The sequence below is a fragment of the Eurytemora carolleeae genome, unplaced genomic scaffold (genome assembly GCF_000591075.1).
Source record: "Eurytemora carolleeae unplaced genomic scaffold, Eaff_2.0 scaffold13, whole genome shotgun sequence".
Lineage (NCBI taxonomy): Eukaryota > Metazoa > Arthropoda > Copepoda > Calanoida > Temoridae > Eurytemora > Eurytemora carolleeae.
Genome location: NW_019402181.1, coordinates 410,761 through 437,541, shown reverse-complemented (window position 1 = coordinate 437,541; position 26,781 = coordinate 410,761). Strand labels below are relative to the sequence as shown.

The window sequence follows — 26,781 nt, the reverse complement described above, 5'->3', positions numbered from 1 at the left end:
AAGGTTTGCATATATCTGCAAATGAAAGGTTTGCATATATCTGCAAATGAAAGGTTTGCATATATCTGCAAATGAAAGGTTTGCATATATCTGCAAATGAGGTTTGCATATATCTGCAAATGAAAGGTTTGCATATATTAGCAAATGAGGTTTATGAAAAACCTGTTTCTATAGATGTTTTTCTTCAAATTCTTCTCTGCACTTGAAATTATGTCGAGTGTACACTATACAATACTTAAAACGAGTTCGCCGGTGTAAAATGTATACCAAGAATCTAATTCTTATATAAAACTTTTTTTGAGATCTAGATATTTATTATCTCCGTATTGAGATTATATTAATTGTACAAAATTGTTCACATGTATTTAATACAACTTATATAAAACTACTTTTACAAAATTAGAAAAAGTTCGAAAGAAAGATTTCTAAAAACTATTTAGCCCTTTCTTACAAAAAAGTTTCAATATAATAATTTTTCTGAAAATATTATTTTGAATCTATTAGATAAACTAGAATCTGCTCATATATCCGGGTGCTATAGAATCCAGTTTTCCTCATCTTTTGTCTACCAATGCTAGGTATCCATATTTGTTTCTGTAAACAAGAAAAAATGCTAGGTTAATTCAATTTCTATATTTTTTAACAAGAAAATAAAAAGAGGACATTTACAAAATACTGATTTTAGTATAAGAAAAGTAAGTTCAAAACCATAATAAAGATCAATCAAATTAAATAAAAATTTCTAAAAGATTTTAAATATTTTGATTAAATTTTAGTTTTCTACTGGTGGATTCAACATTTCTACAGATGTTCAAGTAGAGAACTCCAGAGAATAGAAAGTATCAGGTTTAACTTGAGGAATTTTGTTTAAAATTTGAATGTAAAGGGACTGTAGACATAATTTCAAGTTAACCCTTCATTCATATCCTTCTAACAACGGTACTCTTTTTTAGGTTCTTTTAATAATCTCTAATCGGATGATTAGATAGAAGATGTTATTGTCAATGCAACTTCTATTGTTTCTGAATAGTCATCAAGGAAGTGACTAAACCAAGGAGTATTAAATATAATGGAGAAAGATCGACCCGGCCCACCCTACCATATGATTTATACATGCTTTGCAGACGGTACTCCATTTGAAAAAATGTTTTTAAAGGTCGTCTTTAAATTTTGGTAATTTGTTTTTTACTTAAAAACAATTTTTTATGTGATAAAAAATACGTTTGTATTGACAATATGTTTGCGTTGATCAGCCTACTTTTTTCCCCTGTGTAATGTATACAATAACCTATTCTGAATACATGTACGCGGTATTTGTACATCAGACAGTTAAGGAAAGCAATTTTTTTCAAATGGAGTAGCGTCTGCAAAGCATGTATAAACATGTGGTAGGGCGGGCCGGGTCGATCATTTCTCCATTATATTCTATACTCCTTGGGCTAAACCCTGATTGGATTAGACACTATAATTATAGGAAAGGCGGGTTTATACTATTTTGATATATTTAGAATAAATCTGCAAATCACTTTTACATGAGAAACAAGCATTGAAAGTAAAATATTTGTTGGTTGCATATACAAAAAAGTTCAGCTTCCTTTTTTCCTTTTTTAACCAAATGTTTTAACGGTACCGTTGTAAATCGGACATCTTACTCTATAAATTGAGGGTCACTTGAAACCACCACGACAGCTCCTAAAACTTTCCAAATGTTTCAGTAATGCTCCAATCTTCTCTCACATATCAGATACGCTCGCAGGTTTAGTAACAATCAGGTTAGATCATATTTTTAATATCGCGCCACATTTTTGGGATAATTTACAACATTTTAGATACAATACACGCTAAAAATAATTTATCGTATTTTACTTTTGATTTTATGGTTTGTTAAAACATTTATTTTTTAATTTTGGTTTTTACAAATTTTTTACAAAATTGTATAAACCATCAGATGATATTTTTAGTTTAGTCAGAAATCTTAGATAGTTAATAATTTTGTCTTTGATCATCCGGTTTCAAATTAGATCCATCGAAAATAAAATATTCTAATTTATAATTATTTCAGCAAATAAATGTTACTCTCTTATAAAAAATTAGATAGAATCAAAATTTATTTTAACTTGCAGAAGTATTTGAAATAAAAATGTTTTTTTTTTAATGCTTAGGTCTTTCCGTGTTGCGCCCCAGTTTATAAATGAATTGTGTGAAAAAATAGATTCACATTCTGCCGCTTCTCTCATACATCAGAGTGGATGCAGGTAGTTTTTAAATTATTAAAAATTCTAGAGTTTAAATATAAACGGAAAATATTTATAGATTACCAAAAAGAAATAGCTTAGCAGGATAAAAACAGGATGACTAGTTTGAGCAAATGTTTAGATGGTTGGGATTGACTCTGGATCTGACTGGAGCTATGATTGTATTTATTTCTATCTTTATCTCCGCAATATTATCCACAGGCTCTAAAGGTAGGATTTAGAAATACAGCAATAATTCATCCTTAATACAGCATTTATAAATACAGCAATAAGTCATCCTTCATACAACATTTAGAAATACAGCAATAATTCATCCTTCATACAACATTTAGAAATTCAGCAATAATTCATCCTTAATAGAACATTTAGAATTTTGTTTCAGTTCTATCTTTGATAATAAATGATATTTAATCTTAAAAATTCAATTCTAATAAATAGACTGAGGTTTGATGTAAAGATAACAAGTTTGAGAATTTAAAGATAAAGGAAGTGAGTTTTTGCCACAAATGCCAATTTTATAATACCGAAATTTCAACAGCCAGATGATGCATACCTTTCATATTTCAAACTTACATTGTTTGATCCACCAAAATTTATAGTTTGAAATATCTAAGGTCTACGATATTTGATTTTAAAGAAATTGGGATTTAAAAATCCGAGTTTGTTTCCTTTGTTTCATGATTGAACTGGACATTGTTCAATCAGTATAAATCATTTCGATTTTTTTTCCAATTTTCTTCCATTCTTTTCTTGAAGTATGAAATATACAGAATAAAGAATAAACGTCTTGTTACAATGATTATAAAAGGGAATTTATATTAATGTTGGTTTTCAAAAAGATCAAGAAAATATAATCGCATAAGCATTTGGGACTAACATTTTCTTATTCAAATTGTATGTTGATTACCAGCAGTTTTTTAGGTTTTTGGTTTTTAATTTTAGAAATTGAATTTTTAGTATTTATTTTTACCCAAAATGATATTAAATTATACATATAGACTTGATTTGCACTAAAATAGCCCTTGTTTGGTCATATCAACGAAATTTCAAGGGGCCTCCCAATTACAGGGATGAAAGCCCAATTCACAATGGTGCCCTGTAATTAGAGGGATAAAAGCCCAATTCACAATGGTACCATGCAATTACAGCGATAAAACCCGATTCACAGCGGTGCCCTGTAATTACAGCGATGAAAGCCCAATTCACAATGGTACCCTGCAATTACAAGGATAAAAGCCCGATTCACAATGGTACCCTGAAATTACAGGGATAAAAGCCCGATTCACAATGGTACCCTTCAATTACAGGGATGAAAGCCCGATTCACAATGGTACCCTGCAATTACAGGGATAAAAGCCCGATTCACAATGGTACCCTTCAACTACAGGGATGAAAGCCCGATTCACAATGGTACCCTTCAATTACAGGGATGAAAGCCCGATTCACAATGGTACCCTGCAATTACAGGGATTTAAGCCCGATTCACAGCGGTACCCTAAACAACTTTTTCTGAACCGGAAGAAATCCTTGTTTTTTCTATTTTAAAAAGTTTTATCATAGTACCAAAGAAGTCAATTTAACAGAGAAACCACAGATAAAATATTATTCATGTTTGAGCAGAAAAACAATATCTTCCCAGTAGAAGGTTGTGTGGGTATCCTTGTGATTCGGGCATTCACCTTTTGAAATGGAGTCACTTGAACTTCTGTCGACACTCGACCTTTCAGAGAGAAATCATTTAGTGGTTTTAAAATTTTAAAACTTTTTACTGGAAAGATGCCAACCACCTTATTTTAGACCCTGGTATATCTGCCTCCTTGGGATTAAGTATGAGCTACATTATGCTGGTTCCTATCTACCTAGCCTGGGTTATCAAGTTTGTAGGTAAACAACCGGTTAGAATCTTTTACAAATATTTTAAAGGAAATGAGTTTTTTTTTCACAAATTCTAATTTGTAAGTTTTTAACCACATGTCATAGTTCTTTGATATTTCAAGCTAATTGAATTCAACAAGTCTAAGTTTGAAATATGAAAGGTACCATCGTACCTCAGTTGAAAAGATAAAGAGTTGATAAAATTTAAGTTTGTTGCAAAACCGTAATTGCTTTTATTCGATTTTTTAAAACAAAGTTGTATGGGTTAATCGCTATTTTAAGGGGGTGAACGGTTACACTTGCCACTTCAAATTTATAGGAATCATTTGAGCTGACACATACATTTTAACGGTGTATAATTGCTGAAATTTGATATTTGAATTTCTCCTGGATTGTCTATTTTGGAGAATACATTTAACAACGACGACGAAAAATTTTACATAAATTAGATAGTAAACTTATGACGTGGATATTGGGCGGATTTAAAAAAGTTAAATTGCCATGTTTGCAAAACCAGCAATAGTTTTGCAATATTTTTGCAATTTTAAAACTAATTTTTCTGATTAAGCGGATATAGAGAACTACATGAATGCTGTTGACAGAGTACTGGACTATATCAAAATTGGTAAGTTTAAAGAAATTATACAATTACGGTTTCACAACGGTACAATCTTGTTTTTTTTTAATAATATGAAATTAACGTAATATGAATTTTCATTTTCCATTTATTGTAATAATTCGGTCTGATATGATTTTACTTTAAATTCTAGATAAAGAGAAGGATATAGAGACAGTATCTATAAATCAATCAATTTGTGAAACACATTTAGTGCCTCAACAAAATAAAGATCAAGTGTTCAAGTCTAGTCGAATACAGGTAAATATGTGCCTAAAATATACCTATAGTTTAAGAGTGTGTACCTAAACTCTACCTATAGTTTAACAATGTGTTCCTAAACTTTACTATAGATAAAGAATGTTTACCAAAACTCTACCTATATATAGTTTAAGAATGTTTACCTAAACTCTACCTATAGTTTGAGAATGTGTACCTAAACTCTAACTGTAGTTTAAAAATGTGTTCCTAAACTCAATCTTTAGTTTAAGAATGTTTACCTAAACTCTACCTATAGTTTAAAAATGTGTTCCTAAACTCTACTTTTAGTTTAAGAATGTGTACCTAAACTCTACCTCTAGTTTAATAATGTTTACCTTAACTCTACCTATAGTTTGAGAATGTTCACCTAAACTCTACCTATATATAGTTTGAGAATGTGTACCAAAACTTTAACTGTAGTATAAGAATGTGTTCCTAAACTCTACCTATAGTTTGAGAATGTGTACCTGGGCTACCACCTGGAGACTAGAACAGTAGTGCCTAACCTAAACCTATAGTTTGAGAACATGTGTACCTAAAATCTACCTAAAGTTTGAGAATGTGTATCTAAACTTTAACTGTAGTATAATAATGTGTTCCTTAACTCTACTTATAGTTTGAGAATGTGTACCTTGGCTACCACCTGGAGACTAGAACAGTAGTTCCTAACCTAAACCTTTGCATACCTCAAGGACAAAAGATTGCTCTGTGCGGCAGGTAACGTCAATACCACATGCCTGAGACTTTAAATTTGGAAAATGAAAAAGTAGATAAATCCCATTATTTTATATTAGACCACGATTTTTTCCCCTTTAATATATGATGCTTATAAACTGCAGTGCAATTCTAATATAATTAAATATCTCGTAAAATGCAAATAGATCACATTCTCTTAAAATACAAAAGAATTTAATTTGGAGATTATCAAACTTTTGTAATTTAAAAACTGAAACATCCTTTCACTTCTTTTGTAACTTTTGAACTAATGAAAAAAAAACTTTAAAAGTATATTATTCTTCTTAAAGAAGTGGAAGCGGAAAGTCTACCATAGCAATGGCATTAGCAAGAATGGCGCAAACAATTCAGGTTTGTGTTTAGTTATCGGAACTTCGGTTATTAAAGTTCTCAGAGAAAGCAGTAAAACGTATCTTTTGCAGTCCTATGAGTAGTGAATACTTTTTGGATAACATTAAAATTCCGACCAATCACATGTTACACGATCTCGGCCAATGATAGATCGTGAATCCTTTTTGGATAACATTAAATTCCGACCAATCGCATGTTACACGATCTCGGCTGTTTTTCACGGTTTAAGCACTTAATCGTTTTAAACAAATAGTGTAAGTATTGAGTTTTGACGATATTTATTTATTACTAGCTAAAGTGCCCGGCGTTGCCCGTGGATTGTTTATTGAATTTTGAAGGAAAAAAATCCGATTCTTGAAAAAAAAAGTCGAATTTGTTCAGCCTATGTCAATCCGTGCTTAAGAAATGTAAAACCTCCTTTTTGTTGTACTGTTTCCATAAACAGCTGTACTTCGAACATTTGTGCTATATCATTTTTTGGGCCCTGGAACATCTTTTCTTAAAGATTATTTAATTTTCTCTACATCAATTATCTGACAACCTGTCATGCATTCCCAAGTTCATTTCAGCATAATTTTTATAAAAAGAAGAAATTGCTACGGAAATGTCAAGGGATCAAACTGTATTATTGTGATGTACCAGGTAATTTGTAAACATTTACATGAATTGTACTCCCTGTTCTGTGGATAAAGCTAATCCGCGTAGATTAAGTTGTTTACAAATTAGGATTTGGTGATGCTCCAAACCTCACAGGGTAAAAAATATAAGCTTTAGTTCCACATTTTTAAAAATATATTTCGGTCGTGGTTGACTTTCTTCAGTTCTTGATATTTGTAACTGCTTGAAGATTCAAAACAAAATAAGTTGAACATCTTCTCTTGTGCACCCCTCAAGCTAAGAGAAGTGGTTCAACTACGTCTCTGTGGTTCATCTATTATCTCCTTTTCATTAAATCTGATCCCTGATTATTTAACAATTCTTTTCATTACCTCCACCACACATAGAAAACAAATTCATAGTAGTTTTTTGTTTTACAAAATTAAACTTATTGTTTCTAGGGTAATATTACTATAGACGGAATCTCAATCCACTCAGTTCCCCTTAAAACAGTTAGGTATACAATTCAAATTATTTTTTTCAACTTTGAAATATTATTTTTAAAAATAGTGTTTTCATTTTTTTGCTAATTGTAACAAAACTTTTAAGAGAAGGGACGATGAGTTTTCCCATTTTTATAATTCATTATTATCAAAAATGCATAAATCATACAAATTAATACAAATTAGAAAATAAATACAAAACTTGTTTAGAGAGTTTGTTTGTGTTGTACACCAGGAAGCTGCAGTTTTCTCTGGTACTATCAGGTCACCATATTATTTATATATTTATACTTTGCTTGTCTGGGTGTCCAATAGACTTCATAACAGCTGAACCGATTAAACCCAAACTGTGTCTCCACAATTTTTTTAATTCTGAAAAACAAATTTTAAAATCCACGAAAATTTTATTAATTCCGCAATCTTTTTTGTAATTGTTTTATATTCTACAGAGAGAGAGAAAAAATGGAAATAAAAGATAGGCGCTAATCGCCCTAAAAGCCTTTTTTATATAATTCAATTTATTTTTTATTTTCTGAATACGTCAGGTCTAATCTTGATCCAGAAGAACGATTCACTGACAGGTCAGACATTGTTTTTTAAGTATTTCAAAAAAATATTTTTTTCTTCAATATTTTGGAAATATTAAATTCATATTTTATTAGTGAGATGTGGTTAGAGCTTGAAAAGTTGGGACTAAAGAACTCTATTCTACTTCTGGAGCATAACCTAGATTCAACTGTAAGCTTCGGGAACACAAACTTTTCTTGTATTTACACAGAATACTAAAATAGATTTTTAAACTTTAATGCGTAAAGGAATTGGTTCTTTGACACAAACTCTGCCTTTCTAATTGCTAAATCTTTGTAACCAAACGTGTCGTAGACCTCAGATATTTTAAACTATGGATTCTGTTAGAAGTTATGTAAGTTTAAAATATAAAAGATTTACAACGTCAGATTGGAAAGATATAGCGATTAGAAAATTTCGAGTTTGTGGCCAAGACTCAATTCCTTTTTTATTTTCTTAACCTTTGTATTGAAATAGCATGAGATAAAAACCTGCTTACAGTGCTTAAAGGGACAGGACTATAAGGAGACGGAATTTAAAGTGATACAGTAACAACCAGAAAACTGTAGAATAGAAAGACGACATTTAAGCAATACTAAAGTGCATTTGATATTGTTACAAAGCAAAAAGCTTTACTAGAAAGTCACAACTTGAGTCCAAAAGTCACTTCTTATTTTTCGGTTAGCACTATATTCTGACGGATTTATAACAACATTGCCCGTTTTAACTTTTCACTAAGTATGTCGGAGAAAATAAATGTTTATGTTCGAATTTTTGAAAAATCGATTTGGACATTGAATATTCGGTATTATAAAATAGGCGATCAGGTTCCTGTTTACCCGAATAAACAATGCTTATTGGAAAATTTGATTTATTTAAATTTAAAGTAAATAATAAACTTTATTTGTTACATTGGCTAAATTGTCTTAAGTTAAAAAGAATGTAAAAAAGATAACTATAGTTAAAATTCGAAAATCTTGCTCAAATTTGCAAACGATTTTTTACATTCCATCTTAAAAATTTCCTGTTATTTCAAAAGACAATTAAAAAATATTATTTCTCTCATAGTTTCAATTGATTACCAGTAATCAGAGAAAGTACGAATATTTTAATTTAAAAAAATACATATATTTCACTGTGTATTGTATAATAAGTATACTATTTGAAGGTAAACGAAGGAGGTAATAACCTTTCACAGGGGCTGCGACAACAAATTTGCATTGCACGCTGCTATCTTAGGTAATTGCACACTTATTCCAATTTTATAGTGGGACAAAGAGATTTCATTAGTTGTCACATTTCAGAATTCTGCTGTTTTAATAATCAGAGATAAATTAGTCTGAAGACTAATCTCTAGCCTTGAAATAATATTTTAGCATTGAGTTATATTTATTAAAACCTTCCACAAACTCGAATTAAATTACTAATTCTTGATTCAGGAAATCCTAAGTTACTAATTCTTGATTCAGGAAATCCTAAATTGCTAATTCTTGATTCAGGAAATCCTAAATTACTAATTCTTGATTCAAGAAATCCTAAATTACTAATCCTTGATTAAGGAAATCGTTAATTACTAATTCTTGATTCAGGAAATTCTAAATTATTAATTCTTGATTCAAGAAATCCTAAATTACTAATTCTTGATTCAGGAAATCTTAAATTACTAATTCTTGATTCAAGAAATCCTAAATTACTAATCCTTGATTCAAGAAATCCTAAATTACAAATTCTTGATTCAGGAAATCCTTAAATACTAATTCTTGATTCAGGAAATCTTAAATTACTAATTCTTGATCCAAGAAATCCTAAATTACAAATTCTTAATTCAAGAAATCCTAAATTACAAATTCTTGATTCAGGAAATCCTTAAATACTAATTCTTGATTCAGGAAATTTTAAATTACTAATTCTTGATTCAAGAAATCCTAAATTACAAATTATTCAAGAAATCCTAAATTACAAATTCTTGATTCAGGAAATCCTTAAATACTAATTCTTGATTCAGGAAATCCTAAATTATTAATTCTTGATTCAAGAAATCTTAAATTACTAATTCTTGATTCAAGAAATCCTAAATTACAAATTCTTAATTCAAGAAATCCTAAATTACTAATTCTTGATTCAAGAAATCCTAAATACTTTTCTTGATTTAGGAAACCGAAATTGCTAATTCTCGATGAAGCAACAAGCAGTGTTGATGTTTCCTTAGAAAACACTATATACAGGTGGGTACACAAAAAAAATTTAAAATGAACTCTTAAAATAAAATTTTTCAAAAATAACTTGCATGAATTTTATATCAGCAAAATCTCCCCCAAAATAATCTATTTATCTTTGTTTTATAATTAATACTTTCAACTCTTGTTTACTTTTACCAGAATATACACCATTATATTAATATTAAAATACTAAAAAGTCCTAATTTGTAGATTATATATATAATTAGAAAAAAAATTTAATTATATGTTTTCAGGAATCTTTTAGAAAATTTGCCAAACTGTACAATCATCACAATAGTTCATAGGCTGGTCAATATTCTGCAGTACGATAGAGTTATTGTTTTAGGTAACTTTATAGTACACAGTACATACGGTGGTACGCGATCATACCAATATTATGAAAACGACTTTTGTATTTAAGTTTTAATTGTTAACAAGATTTTTTCGAATTACAGGTTTACAAGTAATTAAAGAGTAGATTTGTTAATTAACAGCTTCTCTTTGTTTTAATGTATTTGTTTATTCCTGTTTAAAGCGTGTATATAAATTAAAATTGAAATCAAAAGTTGTCTTCATTATAATGATATATTCGCCTACCACCGTATATTACACCTCTGAGATATAGTACAAATTACAATTGTCCAAAGATTTATACAGTACACCTAATATAGTGCAAAAGTGGACAGTTATAGACATTTATGAGATAAAGTATCACAGTACATACCTCAGAGTACACTTTAACACTCACACCAGAGCCCTGTACAATGAAAACTCCGTACACATGTATTGTATAATGTATATGTATGTACTATATGTACTTTATGTGTATTAAGAAATGTCTAAACGCATTTATGCATGTAAGTGTATGTCGGGGGATCCAAGTTAAAAGTTAGGTTTAAACGAAATCAAACTCCACCATTTTGATTTACGCTGAAATCCATGTTTAACACTGAAGGTAATATTGAATGTCTCTACTCTTTAGTGCGCTAGGTCTTTCAAAATGTTTTAAAATAAAGTATTAAGTTTATTCTTTCCCGCTGCGTTCATACCTCTAGGCTAAATTGATTTAAGTTTAAAACTTTTTCTATTAGAGAAATTCAACTTCAATTGTGTTTATAGCGGGGGATTTTTAATTACCAAAATGAACGTTTAACTCAAACTCATCTCGCAGCAGATAAACCAATCTCATTAAACACCAAATAATCAACTATTTCCATGGAAGACGGAGATCCCTTAATAAAAAAACAGTTCTAATATTGAATTCACAGTTTTACTTTTGGAATTGGAATTTCTAACCTCTATTAAAAATTTTGATTTTTACCAAGCTTTCAAACAACATTATAGATACACAAAAACATTGAAGCTGAGAAATATGGTCAATTAACAGCCTCTTTTTGCTTACTTGTATTAGAAAAGTCGTCTGTATTGTATTGATATGTACGCCAACCACTGTATTTTATCAGAAATTTTATGTAAATGTAAAAAAATATAAATTTTCTATAATTGAGCCTCTATGTATGAAATTATCTAGGAGAAGGGAGGATACAGGAGGATGGGTGTCCTAGGGTCTTATTAGGGAAACCTATGGGATTCTTCTCGGCTCTATGGAGGAAGGAAAACGGAAGGAAAATATAAATGTTCATAGTTCATTTAACAAAAATAATTTAAACCACGTCTAAGCTAAAACTAGATAAAAATCACGCTGACCTTGGTTTATTTAGCAATCCAATATTTAAAGAAAAAATATATATATTTATATATTAAATGTACCAATTAGATGACGATTGAGATACATCTTTTGTCTTAAAGCGATTGTACACCTTTTTAAACAGACATAAAATATCAATTTTTAAAAATTACAATACTTTTATTAATATTCACTGCATATAACATTTCATTTATATTTTGAATAGTAGAGAGCTCCGGACAGTGGCAGAGAAGTAGCAAATTATTTAATTTCAAGAAATATGAAAATAAAAATGTCCCTAAATATATAAATATAATCTGTAACAATTAACAATTATCTATCATTTTTATAAATTATTTACGACATCAATGACGATAATGATGCTTTTGAATAAATGTTAATTATTAAATTGGGATTAATGTAAAAGCATTGTCGTGTCTAAAAATAAAAATTAACAATACTGAGGTTTTAATAAAATAGCACTACTTCAGTAACTAATAGCCTACTCGTTTTAAATACCCATAAGATTAACACACGACAAACATATTTTAGACATTGAATACATTTAAATCAAATCTTTTCGTTTTAATACAACCAGCATTAAAGATATTTAAGGAATTTTGTCTTTACCACAAACTTGAATTTTCTAATCCCCGTCATCTTTGCAACCTGGTGGTACCAGCCTTTAATATTTCAAAATTTGAAACATGGAGTTCCAAGATATAGGAATTGGAAAATCAGAGTTTGCGAAAAAGAGTCAAGTAACGCAATCTCTTAGAAATGAACAAAATTATACTAGTTACGAATGCATCAGAAAATAAGATGTAGTGTGTCCCAATAAATAGAAAATAAAATGAAGCGTGTCCCAATTAACAGAAAATAAGATGTAGTGTGTCCCAATAAACAGAAAATAAAATGAAGTGTGTCCCAATTAACAGAAAATAAGATGTAGTGTGTCCCAATAAACAGAAGATAAAATGTGGTGTGTCTCAATAAAGAGAAAATAAGATGTAGTGTGTCCCAATAAAGAGAAAAGTTTAAATACTACTACAATATTGAACATGTTTAAAGTGCTTCAGTTTTGAAAACAAATGTACAAAATAAATATGTGTTTACTTTTTTGACAAATATTTTACACGATATTTAAATTGAAATGCTTTTTTAATGTCATAATGGGTCGTCTTTAAATCATCGTGTTTTATGGGACACGCTGTAAGTTTCTCAGAACTGGCTGCACTTGATCCCAGCACTGTTTGCCAGATCATGTTGAATTCTCATCTCCATCCTGGTATTCACCTTCCCGTCCCCATCCTAGCAACATGTTTATACTTTAATCCATCCTGGGCTTAGTTACTTCCAGAGGTGAGGGACGGTTCAACCTTTTTGCTTAAATGCAACTCTAGAACTAGTTTACTCTGACTCGGGGTCTCATCAGCCTAGATCAATAATCTATCTTTTTACCACTCGCCGGCCGGTCGACACGAGGTGTTAGTATTCATGAATAGAACCTGGTTGCAATGTAGGATTGTTAGTTGTCATTAATTAAATATGGTTTCTTAATAATTTACATTTTGGTCGAAATTAATAATATATAAAGTTCGAGATTTAATGAGGGCCAAATAATTCAACCTAATTTTAAAACTACGAAAATTCAATAATAAATTTAATATTTAATTTAGTCCTGTCCTATGCAACAGCCTTTTTGTGAGGAATTGACTTAATCCACAAAATATAAGAATTAATGCTCTCTAAATGGATTATCATGAAAAAGTTCCGGTCTGGCAAAAATATTTTTTGACAGAAACTAAATACAAATCTTCTAAATGTGGAATATGCAGAGGGGGGGGGGGGGCTACCAAGTATCTTTTTTGTTGCTATTTGCTATTTGTTGCTATGAAGGTCCTGTTTGTTCTACTAGGGGGGTGGGGGTGTCATGTGGATAAATAATAAAATATATTTACCGCCGCAGTTTGTCCATTGGAAATCTGACTTCTGCGACTGTTTGTACTTGCACCGGGACTTTTTCTTCCACTAGTACTGCTAACATGACTTTGATGATTGCTGACATGACTTTGATTATTGCTGACAACAGACCGTCTAGTAGTGCTGGGGGAACCTGACAGCAGGGGAACTGTCAGCTGACTCCTCGGCCGCTGTTTGCTCCTTTGTGAAAGCTGTTCGTTCAGCTGTCTTTGAAACTGTTGCTGTTGTTTTTGTTTCATTTGTAACTGTTTTTCTTGCTCCATTTGTTCATGTCTTATTCTCTGTTGATGCTGCTTCTTCAGTTCTTCCTCTTCCTGTTTTTGCTTCTGTTGTTCAAGATGTTGCTGTTGTTCAAGAAGTAGCTGTTGTTCAAGTGCTTCCTGTTCCTCGAGTTGCCTTTGCATTTGTAGCTGTTGCAGGTGAATTTGTTTTTGTTGTTGTAGTTGCTGCTGCTCCTGTTGTTCTTTCAGTCTCTGCTGCTGTAGCTGTTGATGTTGAAGTTGCTGCTGTTGTTGCTGCTGCTGTTGAATTTGAATTTGTTGCTGCAGTTGGTATTGGTGATGTTGCTGTTGCTGCTCTTGAAGCCGCTGTTGTTGAAGTTGTTGTTGCTGAAGCTGCTGCTGATGAAGATGTTGTGGGTTGAGCTGATTAGGATGCTGTATTTGTTGGTAAACAACCTGTTGTTGTTGGTTGTGAATTTGGTTGAGTTTAGTATTTAACTCTGATGAATCCTGAGGTTGGAATACTAGCTCTGAGTACTGTACTGCACCCTGAAATATATGAAATGTTAGCTCTGAGTACTGTACTACAAGCCGAAATATAGAATATAGCTTTGAATACTGTACTGTACCCTGAAATATATATTTTAGAAATATTTATCGTCCAGGTAAAAGGCACAAGTTTTAAGGTACAAGGTAATTATATCGGTTTATGGTACGAAGTACGAGGTACTTTATATGTGATACAGGGTACAAGCTACAAGGTACAAGGAACAAGGTGCAAGGTACAAGGTATAGGGTACTTGGTATGTGGTACAGGGTACATGGTATCTAAACTTTGTAAAAGAAGATGAATAATTAAAACATCAGAACAAAATAACAAACTTCATCATCAGTTTCGCTGGGATAGTTTAATACCCAAACAATAGAAGGAGAAATAAAACTTGATGAAAATCGAATGTTTTTATAATTCTTTAAAGGGAGTGTTTGCGAAAAATGAAAGGTGGTACAGGCTAACGTCGAATTGAATTAGATGGTGATTTTATCTGTGGTGTCTATTAGGAGAAAAGGGTTTAACACTACTCATACCGAAGAACGTAGGACCCATACAAATATTTCACCAGATTGTAAATAATTTAATCAAAACTAATCATTCAGATATTACAACCTGTAAATGTCGGATATAATTCGATTCGAAGTATTTCTATAAAGTTGATATCTCATAATATTTCTTATTCTTTTAATATACAATGTACTTTAAATGGCGATTTGTGTGTCTCTCTCACGTAGAACCCCTGTAACGTCAATAGCAGAGACGCCTAGCGGCCAAATAATTGTCGTTTAAAGTAAATCTTGCACAAAATAATAAAAGATATTATGAAGTATCAACTGTATACCGATGCCTCGAATTGAATTCGACATATATAGTATAGGTTGTAATTTAATAATTAATTTCAATTATACCTGCATCATTGGTGTTACGGAGACATTAGTCAGTACACCATTCACCAGCTGTACATAATTTCCGTCAGAGGTCATAAAGTACGTTCCATCTTCATGTGTTTTTGCAATCACCTCCTAAATGATTTTGTTTTTAATAATACAAAAAAGAAAAATTAAATAAATATTTAGAAAAACGTAAACTCGAAAACTCAAAAAAGGTAATTTGTTACTTCACGGGACAATAATTTGACTGAGAAGACTCAACAGAATTATTAACATCAGATGAATATTTGGATGTATATATATTGTATACCTGATGTTCCATTAAAGTACTTGCATGTGGTAATTGGGTCTGCTGGGTAATAGCAGAAGGGGCACCTGAATACGGATTAATGTGAAAAACTTTGTTTAGGACGAAACAAAAAGTTTTTTTCAATAACTGGAAAAAAAACTTTTTTTCATTAGATTTTCAATGTAAATCGAAATAGCGAAATAATGTTCAAACGTTTAAAAGGACTGTAGAGAGTTAACGTAATCTTTAACGCACAGTGTGAGCTTAACCAAGTTGACTTTACACATTTATGGAAAATACCGAATATTCAAATGCGTCTTTTGAAAATTCAAATGTAGATATTTATTAAATGGTAGTTAGTAATATATCTTGCAAATTTTATCAACCATTAAAAGTGTTTTGGTGGACAAATTAATTACAAGTTCGTCAAGTTATAATCAGTGAAAGGTTTAAAGGGTAAAACTAAAATGTCACTTTGTCAATGGAATGCCACAGTCTACAGTCCCTTTAAAAAGTGTTCTTATTCCTGTATAAGTTTATATAACATAATCAAGATTCCTTTGCTGTATTTTATAAAGAAAAGAAAATTAGAAAACATAATTAGTGTGTAGTGTGCAAACATTTCGTTGGTCCTTTGTTTTAAATTAAAATTTATAATAAAGAACTTAACAAAACTAGGAATAAAATTACAACTGAAATCTTTACGTTATGCATTCATGTAACTGAATACTGAAATAATTCTGGAACATTCCATTTTGCTATTTCCAGGATTTTAAAAATGTGGTAAAAAACATAATCGTCATTTTCAGAGATTCAAAGATAATAAACACATTCGAAAAAGCTCAAGAGTTATTTTTTTCCCCTATATCATTAAATAACTATCAAAACTAATGTGCAGGGTGTCCCACATCATATTAGATCTTTAATCGGTAAAAATTACGATTAATCAGATAATTCAAGAAGAATGAATCATTTTAAAAAATTGAATAAGGCTAATATAAAAATTTTCTTACGGAAAATGCTAGATTTTTCGAGTATTATGGGTTTGTTTTGGTGTTAAAACTTGGAGATAATCTAATTTGATATGGGACGCTCTGTAGTCATTTCATTTAAGTGTGTTTTTGTATCTTGTATAATAATTGTATCTTTATTTAAAGCTTACCTGACATTCTTGACTGTGATCGAACTGATCTGATTGTATCGTAATGTTTATTCTTGTTTACCATCTCATATTGATGTAAGCTAGTACCCCCTCCTCCTCCTCCTACACTTGCCATGTCAGCTGCCCAAATCCTACAAAGGAACTTTTTATACTTTGCATACTATAATTTGTTAGTCCCTTTGCAACCTGAGATCGGAATATTTGTGTTGAGTATCGTTAATTTTGACTGTTAAAGCTCAATATCCATTGAGGATAAATGTTTGATCCCTCAATCAAAGCTATTCCAGCGAAGTACTACTGTAAAGGAATTTAGAAGAAAAATTAATTAAATCCGTAGAAGATGAAGATCAATGCCACGGGCAGCCGTAGTACATTTGAATTTCCGATCCGGGTCAACCTTTCCGGTCCCAGTTTGTACTGCAAGACACCGACATTGGGTTAAAGTAAAGAAGACAATAAACTGGACTAGCTGGTGCAACAAAGTTTACGCGGTCAGACTTTCTGCTTCATATAGGTTGAATTTACTCTTACTAAAAGAGCAGAGGTGCGTGATGCTTGATCCTAAGATTAACAACACAAAAATTCTGACTTCTGATGTCGAAGCCCTTTGATATTTATAACTTTGAATTCTGCTAGATAAAAAACTCAAACTTTGAATTATCAAAGGTTTACAACATCAGGTTGCAAATATGTAAGTGTCAGAAAATTGGTTGCTTTGATTTTTTCATCTTCTTATTTCACTCAAAATTAAGAAAAAGTATGTCAAATTATTTTCGCCAAAAGTAAAAGAGCGAAAAGGAAAATTTACCCCTAGAAGTAGTAAGTTCACATAGAAAAAATACTTTAGCTTTTTTATAATCACAATTATATAGTATAAGTCATTTTTTGTCCTCTTTTCCTTTATCGTGAAATTTACTTCCGGATCTGGATTTAGTAAACTACCTTGCATCTTCTATAGACTCGGCAATCTCTTTCCGGTTTAAAGCTTTCACGTGCTTCCTGTAAAAAAATAAACCTTGTAATTACACATCTTGGTTTTGATAGAACTTTTGTATTTATAAAAACGTTTAGGCAGCTTTAGTTAAAACTAGAGCAATGTTCAGGATATCTCAATAAAAACAGGATCAAAATGTTCTTAAGTTATTAAGGTTTCGAAAGTTAACACAATTATAGTAGTCTTAAATTTTAAACTTTCAATAAAAAAATTATATCTTAAGAGTTCAAAATGTGTTGTTAAGAATGGGATATCAGTAACTTTTCTTTTTGTTTAGAAATACATACTTGGGAAGTACAATCTTTTTATATTTACTTTTAACCATCATTAAAATTCCGAAATCAATAGTTTAACTCCAATATGCTTATTAGCACATGTAATTAAGAGGAAACTGTTTCTTTTCCACTTACATTTTATGCACTTTGAGAGGAAGGATCCAACTTTAAGGATTTCTTAATAAATTTACAAATTCATAAAATGAAATAAAGATGTAAAAATATTCTAATTAAGAAAAAAAAATATGTCACAAGATTATGAAAATTATGCTTTACATTTTCAGACCGGACCGACATTGAAGTGCCGCCACCTTGGTTTGACATTTTTACCAGGTACTTGTCCTTGGTTTGACATTTATACCAAGCACTTGTCCTTGGTTTGACATTTATACCAGGCACTTGTCCTTGGCTTGACATTTATACCAGGCACTTGTCCTTGGTTTGACATTTATACCAGGCACTTGTCCTTGGTTTGACATTTATACCAGACACTTCTCCTTGGTTTGACATTTATACCAGGCACTTGTCCTTGGTTTGACATTTATACCAGGCACTTGTCCTTGGTTTGACATTTATACCAGGCACTTGTCCTTGGTTTGACATTTATACCAGGCACTTGTCCTTGGCTTGACATTTATACCAGGCACTTGTCCTTGGTTTGACATTTATAACAGGCACTTGTCCTTGGTTTGTCATTTATACCAGGCACTTGTCCTTGGTTTGACATTTATAACAGGCACTTGTCCTTGGTTTGACATTTATACCAGGCACTTGTCCTTGGTTTGACATTTATACCAGGCACTTGTCCTTGGTTTATACCAAACCGTTTTGAAGCCCTGGATATAAAAGTTCCGAGATGCAAAGTGATTTTTTTAGTTTGGATAAATCTAGTTAAGCGTCAGAGCTTGCATATTTCTGTTCAGAGTGATGTATCATGTATACTCTTCAATACAATATAGCATAAAATCTATAAAAATCTATATCGTACCTGAGCAGGGATAGGAGAGATGTTATGGCAACCCAGATAACAACAGAGAGCCAAGAACAAGCCAGGCTTAATTCCATTCCTAGAGTATAGAAGAAAATCTGTTAGTTTACGCAAAGGAATTGAGTCTTTGTCACAAACTCCGATTTTCTAATCCCTATATCTTTGCAACCAGATTTCGTAGACCTTTGAAATTTCAGGCTTTAATTTTTGGTAGATCAGATAGTCTAAGTTTAAATTGTCAAAGGTCTCCACCATCAGGTTGCAAAAGAGATTTGAACATTTTTGTTTGTTGCAAAAACTTTATTCTATTGACGATATTTGTATGAATCTTTGTAAGAAAGTCACGGGAAAAAAAGTTCCTGGAAAAGTAACATGAAAATAAAATCTTTGGTAGAAAAGTCCCAATTTTCTGAAGTCATTGGACAAAATGTGATTGGAAGTAAATTCCTGGAACTTTTTTTTCTAAAATGATATGGGGGGCTGCAAAAAAAGTCCTGAAGAAAATATGTCCGAAGAAAAAAAACAAGGAAAAAAGTCTTGGGAAAATTCGGTCAAGTCTGAGACGTTTTCATAAAAAGGACTTTTCTTCTAAACATCTGCATATTCAATATAGCCAGGGGGGTGTTTTTGATAACTAGCCCTTTTTTCCGTAGTTGCCTTTTTCACAATAAGAATCTCAAATGGAAGGACTTTATTCCACAGGACTATTTTAGTGACAAAGGAAATGAATCTTTGGAACAAAATCAAATATTTAAACCTCAATATCTATAGAACTCGATGTTGTAAACCTTTGATATTATCTAACAGAATTCATAGTTTTAAATATCTAAGGTCTGCAACATTTGGTTCCAAAGATATAGTGATTAGAAAATCAGAGATTGTGGCAAAGACTCAATTCCTTTTAGGATTTTATTTCTGATTTTGTTTTTATTCTCTCCTACCTACAGCTATAGGTATATGATGATTATGTTTCCCGGACCATGTATTAGGTCTCCCGTGCTTGTACGTAGTATATTGTCCTGAACAAAAAGGAGATTGATTATAAACAAAAATTCATTAAGAATATTCAATTTTTGATATTTTTAATCCAATGAGTTTCTGCAATAAATGAAACATGTTAAGCTATTTGCATGGAGTTCATCATGTACACACAACACAAGTTTAAACTTGTTTTCCTATTAAATCCTTTTTCAGTGTGAAAAATACAGATTTTTCAGCCATCGATGATCAGACAAAGGTTTTGAAGGGTACGTTTTAAATAGAACATGTCACTATTAGAATGGAAAGACATTCTAATCATGTGTGTACATATTCTTCAAGGTATAGGATTAAACTATAGAATATTGTGGATATCGAGATCAATGCTAGATCTCCTCTTTTTGTTAATCTAGAGATTAATGTAATCTTAATTTTGATATTTTAGAGAGTATTTAAAATTCAACCATCCAGAGTGTCGTTTGCATTAACAAAACAGCCAATCAGAAGCCGGGAAATTTCACGTACAATAAATGAGAGCACTCTCATTGGTCGAAACCCAGCTGGGAATCCAAAAGAGAGTATTAACAATTCTCATGACTAATGAATCTATCTAAACACATAAATAAATATATATCTGCTCACCATGCCATTGACCAGCCAACTCATAATGATCAAAGTGGAATCTATTGTGGAAATCTGCATCTCGAAACAGCGACCAGCAGGTTATATAAACATCCTAGATTTAACAAAAAAATACGTAAACATCATTATATAATCCAAAAAAATTCAGGCCTTAAACAAGGACTTCAAAGCTTTTAAATATCCATATCATCGGTATGGTGGGGGGGGGGTTGAGACAGTGTTGAATAATATTTTCAAAAATGGTTTTATTTTTCTTAAATGTACGGATTGCAGGGATTTTTTTTCGAAAATTGTACTGATTGTACGGATTTTAAAAAAATGTACGGATTTTTTTTTCCAAAAATTTATTTCGCTAGTTGGTGAATATTCTAAAACATGTTTAGGAATTATCAGATTATCTGTTTTTATTCCATGGACAGCATTGTTCTGTTCAGAAAAAATCACGAAAGAGAATTGATTTTTCTTTACTATGAATAAAGCAAACCTTAACAGGGGAACCTAGAGTAGTTCGACCGTATAGTTGTCTTCGTGTCTCGTACTGTAGTTCTCTTAAAACAATTATTATTAATATTATCATTATTATTATTATTATTATTATTATTAATTATTAATGATAATAATTAGTATTACTATTTTTTACAAATAATTAACACAAATTAAACGAGAAAACTCGTAAACAATACAACATTTAATAAATTGAAAAAAATTCTAAAAATATTAAGTATCATGTTTAATTTGGAATATCTCCAAGTAAAGGACCGGATAATATATTTAACAAACTTTTGACATACTTTAGAATAATTTTCCTCGTTTATATAATTTTGTGTAGCTTTTAAGTATCTTAAGAAGTTAAATGAGATAAACTTGTTTTTATTTAAACAATAGATTATTTTCAAGCTTAACAATATATCCAGACATGATAAACTTCAGTTAGTTTCACGTGCATGTACTTACCCACAAGTAACAATATATCCGGATACAGCCTGAACATGCTAAACTTAAGTTAGTTCCGCGTGCATGTACTTACCCACAAGTAACAATATATCCGTATACAGACTTGACATACTAAACTCAAGTTAGTTCCGCGTAATGTACTTACCCACAAGTAACAATATATCCGGATACAGCCATGACATGCTAAACTCAAGTTAGTTCCGCGTAATGTACTTACCCACAAGTAACAATATATCCGGATACAGCCATGACATGCTAAACTCAAGTTAGTTCCGCGTAATGTACTTACCCACAAGTAACAATATATCCTGAGAGAATGATGATTGCTGTGAGAAAGACGAATATTGTCAGTATAATTGAGAGAACCAGGATAGAGAGTGTAATCTACAGACAAGAATGTTATTTATCAAATATTAACGCAGTAGTTGTTCCAAATAGTTAGATTTAGCTGAAAACGAAATGAATGAAGTGGGGGGGAGGGGGTAGGGAAGGCTTGGAGGAGAAATGGTAAGATTGATGTTTTGTAATTTTATTTCATCTTAATCATTGCTCGTTGTTTATTTAGTGCGGGCTAAAAATTTAAACAATATTAAACATTTATTTAAAACTTTATTTTTTGTTCCCCAATGCTTTTTTGTTGTTGTATTCTATGCTTATATTATATAGCTGTGTAAATATTATGGCCTTTTAAGAATAATGATGTAATAACATTTTTAAAAATATGAAATAAAATTGTTTTCTTGTTTTCCTTAGTTCGTACAATCGTTTGACTTAAACCTGCCACACTCCCTCGTAAAGATCTGAAACATATAGGTTTAGTAAAAATTCGTTTTAGAGGTTATGGAAACTTAAAACTAATTTAATTAGACATGTTAAAGTCTAAATAAGTTTAAATATTTTGAACTAGGTTGAAAAAAAAACAAGGATCAAATCAAAAAAGGTTTACATTCAACTTATAAAGGATTAGAGGTTTATACCAGAACAATATAGGTTTAGAGATGTTAAACCCTAAGTAGATAGCCCAAAAGTTAAGGTTTAGAGATGTTAAACCCTAAGTAGATAGCCCAAAAGTAGTAGATAGACCAACAGTTAAGGTTTAGAGAAGTAAAACCCTAAGTAGATAGCCTAAAAGTTAAGGTTTAGAGATGTTGAACCCTAAGTAGATAGCCCAAAAGTTAAGGTTTTAAGATGTTAAACCCTAAGTAGATAGCCTAAAAGTTAAGGTTTAGAGATGTTAAACCCTAAGTAGATAGCCAAAAGTTAAAGTTTAGAGATGTTAAACCCTAAGTAGATTGCCCAGAAATTAAGGTTTAGAGATGTTAAACCCTAAGTAGATTGCCCAAAAGTTAAGGTTTAGAGATGTTAAACCCTAAGTAGATAGCCAAAAGTTAAAGTTTAGAGATGTTAAACCCTAAGTAGATTGCCCAGAAATTAAGGTTTAGAGATGTTAAACCCTAAGTAGATTGCCCAAAAGTTAAAGTTTAGAGATGTTAAACCCTAAGTAGATTGCCCAAAAGTTAAGGTTTAGAGATGTTAAACCCTAAGTAGATAGCTCAAAAGTTAAGGTTTAGAGATGTTAAACCCTAAGTAGATAACTCAAAAGTTAAGGTTTAGAGCTTTAGAGACCTAAAACATGTTATTCGAAAAGTGTAAACATTTCCAATAAACTTTTGAGATCAACATTTTCTATGAAGTCTACATATTTTGTGCGTATGAGATTTCTAATATGAAAAATAAAGTCAAAAGTTGGATAAAATTTATCTGTGTAGTTAATAAAACCTTACTGTTCTCAATGACCTATATGCGCCGTTGCACCCGTCCTACCTATTTGAAGCTGTTCCATCCTGGCGGCTCCCCTGCGCCCGGCTCCAGAAGAACATGACAAAGAAGAAGAGAGAAGCCACGACCATCAGGAAATGAGAAACTAAACAAAAAAATTGAATTTAAAAGGTAAAATTAAAAAATTATTCGGAACATCTGTAATATATTTATTTTTACAAACAACAAGTTGTACATTGTGTACAATGCACAATGATGTACACTGTACATTGTACAATGATGTACAATGTAGAAAGATGTAAAATGTATAAAGATGTACAATCTACAATCATATACAATATACAATTATCTAAGCATCGTACAATGATGTACAATTACAAGTATCTACAATGTACATGTATAATACAATTTACTAACCTGTAACGTAAATGCAACCAGCATGATGACCATAGATTAAAGCTTCTCCGCGCACACTGAATATTTTTAATTATTGCTAAATTCTGCAAGATTTTATAAATTGTCCCACTTAATCAAACCCCGCCTCCTGCTTCAATTGTAGTTCTCTCTAAATAAATCTCTATGTTTGCCTCTGATACCGATGTAGTATTTAAAAATCTGTTATTTTTGGCGGGAAAACTTTTTAAAAAATTGTATTTTTTTACCTTGTAAAAAGTAGGCATTCATCTCCGGGGTAGGTGATTAACAGCATAGGTATAGCCACTCCTAAAATAATATTTTTTTTATGTTATGAATGTTTTTAAAACTTAGATATGATATCTTGCCCATGGTGTGGGGAAAATTTGAAGAAAAAAAATGCTAAATTATCTTAAAGACTGAACTAGATCTTAAAAATTTTTAAATTAAAAAGTACAAAAATTATTATTAATTTTAAAAGATTACCTAGAGAGCATATTACCCCTAGGAGTAGGAGAGCAGTTACCCATCCCTCTCTTCCTCTATTAGTGCAACACATGACCTAGTCTAAAAAATAAATTCCTAAACTTATAAAAGATTAATAACAAGAACATGCAGTTTTGTTCCAACAAGGGATCGGCTAGTCTCCGCTGCAAAGAAGAAAATTCGTTTTTTTCTGTCTAATATAATGTTTCCTTTTAAAATTGTATTTAATTTTTGCTTCTGGTAGGTTATTTCTAATACGTATATATTTGCAACCTAGTGGTGAATTATTTTTAAACTTGTCCATTTGAAGTAGCAGCATTGTTTTTTGAAATATCAAATATCTACGACACCAAGTTGCAAATATTTAAGTCGATCAATTTTAGATTTTTTAAACTTAAAAGAACATTTTTATATTTTCTTATCATCTGTTTCAGTTACATTATAGCTCTTCTTGAAGAAAATAAGTATTTTAAAATGTTTAATAATAAATAGTATAAAAACAATTTGGTAAAACTGCATACAATACAATAAAATACAATACAATACAATACAATACACCATATTTACATTTTTATATGATTTAATCAACGGAACTGTCAAGTTCATTCACAAATAAGAATCTACTTTAACACAAGGCGGTGGGAGTATTTTTATTTTACAAATCTGTTGAAATAAATCTCAAGTAATACTGGAACTTTTTTACTTTCGCCTGTACAGACTAAAACTCGTTATAATAATACCTCAAAAAAACTTGTTGCGATCACAAATTCCTTAAATACGCTTGTGTTTAGTGAAAATTTTCAAATGGCAAATATTTTCTTTCAAATTATGTTCCAAGATCAATGAGATCGATCGACTCCATCTAAGCATCTTTCCTTGTCCTTTCCGCAGCGCTCAACCTCATTGTCTGTTCAGCTTTTTCAAAAAAATTTTACACCAAACAAATACTATTAATTATAAAAAGTGATTTTTCCAAAAGTTTTGAATTAAAACATGAATGAATAGATTGAGGAAATGTTGTCGGACTGGTATAGGTTACGATTGAAAAACGAAAAAACTGGTTTCTATTCTTGTTTATACATCCTGGTTTTTTTCAATAAATTTTCTAAACCGGTTTTTAAGTTCTAGGTCACGCATTCCAGATTTATTTTTAATGAAAGCCTAACAAGATAAAACCTAGATTCATATTTGATTTAACAAATTAAAGTATGTTAAAGGTTCTTTCTCTACTTTTTCTAAGCTTTCATTATTTATATATGGGTCTTAAATTCATTCCCAAAACTCCTGATCTGGGTTTACCCATATACAGATTACAGATACATGTTTTTATGGTCTCACACCGTCATACGTATTTTTTTAGGATATAGAATTTAAAAAGGCAGCATCCTTTAGCTATTTGACGGTGACCAGGAAGAAAATATAGTTTGGTTTTAAAATAATGTATATAACATATTTACTAACAATTTTTAGCAATAAACGTTATATTATTATTATTATTATTATTATTATTATTATTATTATCAGAATTCACCTTGTTTAACCTTTGAGTTCACTTCATCTATCATTGACGGATAAAATTATATCTTTTTAAACTGTTGTGATTGTTTTGGTTCAGCTTGGGCGTCCAGGTTACTTTTAACCAGTTATGTGACTGCCTGTATAGACCTGGATAAAACTGCCTGAAAGCTTGACTGTTGCTTGTATACCTGCCTATAGACTAGAATAGCATAGTATTAGTAAAGGAACCACTAGTGTAAATATAGAGTTTAGGGCCTAGAACTACGGCAGGGTGTTATTCTTCAATAATTTACATGAAATATTACAAAAACATTAAAAACGATTTTAAAACTTTGTTAAGTTCGAGATTATTTACATGATAACCTGAAAACAATAAAGGAAACTGCACTTTTTGAAGAACCTTCCCCCCTCCCCCCTTTAGTTACTACGAACTATCTGTTTTGATACCTATTGCCTTTCTAATTTACCTGAGTAGATATTGATTAACTATAGCAATGGGATGTTTAGCGTATAATGGTATTAGGTCAATATATCTAAATACTGTAAAATGACATAAATTGCGTATATGATTGGTTTGTATTCTAAGCCCAGTGTTGGAAGGTTGATATAAGTATAAGTATTATATAATATATATATATTGTATCATGTACTTACATTGTATACGCACTACGCAGGTAGATTCAAGCACTGCAGAGACGCTTAAAAGATGACCTTCAGATTTAGGGGAAGGGAGGGGAGGATGTCAGGCGCTGAGGGGGGGGGGGGGGAGGAAGACAATACAAGGAAATAAGAGTGCGAGAATATCAAGTAAAAATGAAAGAATTTATTGAGAATAAACGAAAACGGGATAAATATTGTTTTAGGAACAAAATCAGGGATATATACCACGATCATCGTTGACTAACCCTCCATTTGTAAGGTTATATTTTAAAGACGAATCAATAAATAATATTATTAATATTATTATTATTATTATTAAAGATTTATTC

The 26,781-nt window shown here is 31.0% G+C and overlaps 2 protein-coding genes across 4 annotated transcripts in view; one reads left to right on the top strand and one right to left on the bottom strand.

The window, feature by feature from the left end:
• The window catches only part of LOC111718160 (ATP-binding cassette sub-family C member Sur), a 22,076-nt gene extending 9,938 nt beyond the window's left edge, over positions 1-12,138 (top strand). Inside the window, exons 10-28 of one of the 2 annotated variants that reach the window (XM_023493677.1) lie at positions 542-578; positions 777-846; positions 1,716-1,772; positions 2,163-2,255; positions 2,377-2,465; positions 4,053-4,139; positions 4,699-4,755; positions 4,901-5,007; positions 5,624-5,724; positions 6,033-6,093; positions 7,152-7,207; positions 7,404-7,457; positions 7,739-7,774; positions 7,856-7,931; positions 8,929-8,999; positions 9,914-9,985; positions 10,234-10,325; positions 11,511-11,604; positions 11,896-12,138. In XM_023493677.1, the coding sequence (XP_023349445.1) occupies positions 542-578; positions 777-846; positions 1,716-1,772; positions 2,163-2,255; positions 2,377-2,465; positions 4,053-4,139; positions 4,699-4,755; positions 4,901-5,007; positions 5,624-5,724; positions 6,033-6,093; positions 7,152-7,207; positions 7,404-7,457; positions 7,739-7,774; positions 7,856-7,931; positions 8,929-8,999; positions 9,914-9,985; positions 10,234-10,325; positions 11,511-11,604; positions 11,896-11,923 (1,338 nt within the window). In that variant the 3' untranslated portion in view covers positions 11,924-12,138. Of the gene's footprint in view, positions 1-541; positions 579-776; positions 847-1,715; positions 1,773-2,162; positions 2,256-2,376; positions 2,466-4,052; positions 4,140-4,698; positions 4,756-4,900; positions 5,008-5,623; positions 5,725-6,032; positions 6,094-7,151; positions 7,208-7,403; positions 7,458-7,738; positions 7,775-7,855; positions 7,932-8,928; positions 9,000-9,913; positions 9,986-10,233; positions 10,326-11,510; positions 11,605-11,892 lie in introns of both variants that reach the window. The other variant, XM_023493676.1, reaches the window with a different exon arrangement.
• A 200-nt stretch (positions 12,139-12,338) lies between these two features.
• LOC111718159 (mediator of RNA polymerase II transcription subunit 15) lies at positions 12,339-26,211 on the bottom strand. 2 transcript variants are annotated; one of them, XM_023493674.1, is made up of 17 exons: positions 25,806-26,210; positions 24,275-24,355; positions 24,037-24,097; positions 23,792-23,847; positions 23,420-23,519; positions 22,344-22,395; positions 21,885-21,979; positions 21,126-21,189; positions 20,642-20,735; positions 19,963-20,040; positions 19,022-19,100; positions 17,707-17,763; positions 16,765-16,895; positions 15,624-15,688; positions 15,332-15,445; positions 13,628-14,419; positions 12,339-12,977 (listed from the first exon to the last, which is right to left on the bottom strand). In XM_023493674.1, exons 2-17 carry the CDS (start codon positions 24,345-24,347, stop codon positions 12,888-12,890), a joined length of 2,001 nt encoding a protein of 666 aa, XP_023349442.1. In that variant the 5' UTR covers positions 24,348-24,355; positions 25,806-26,210; the 3' UTR covers positions 12,339-12,887. The 2 variants fall into 2 exon arrangements, with proteins under 2 accessions (XP_023349442.1, XP_023349443.1); XM_023493675.1 differs by having other exon boundaries at positions 12,884-13,102; positions 25,806-26,211.
• Between the last annotated feature and the right edge of the window lie 570 nt (positions 26,212-26,781).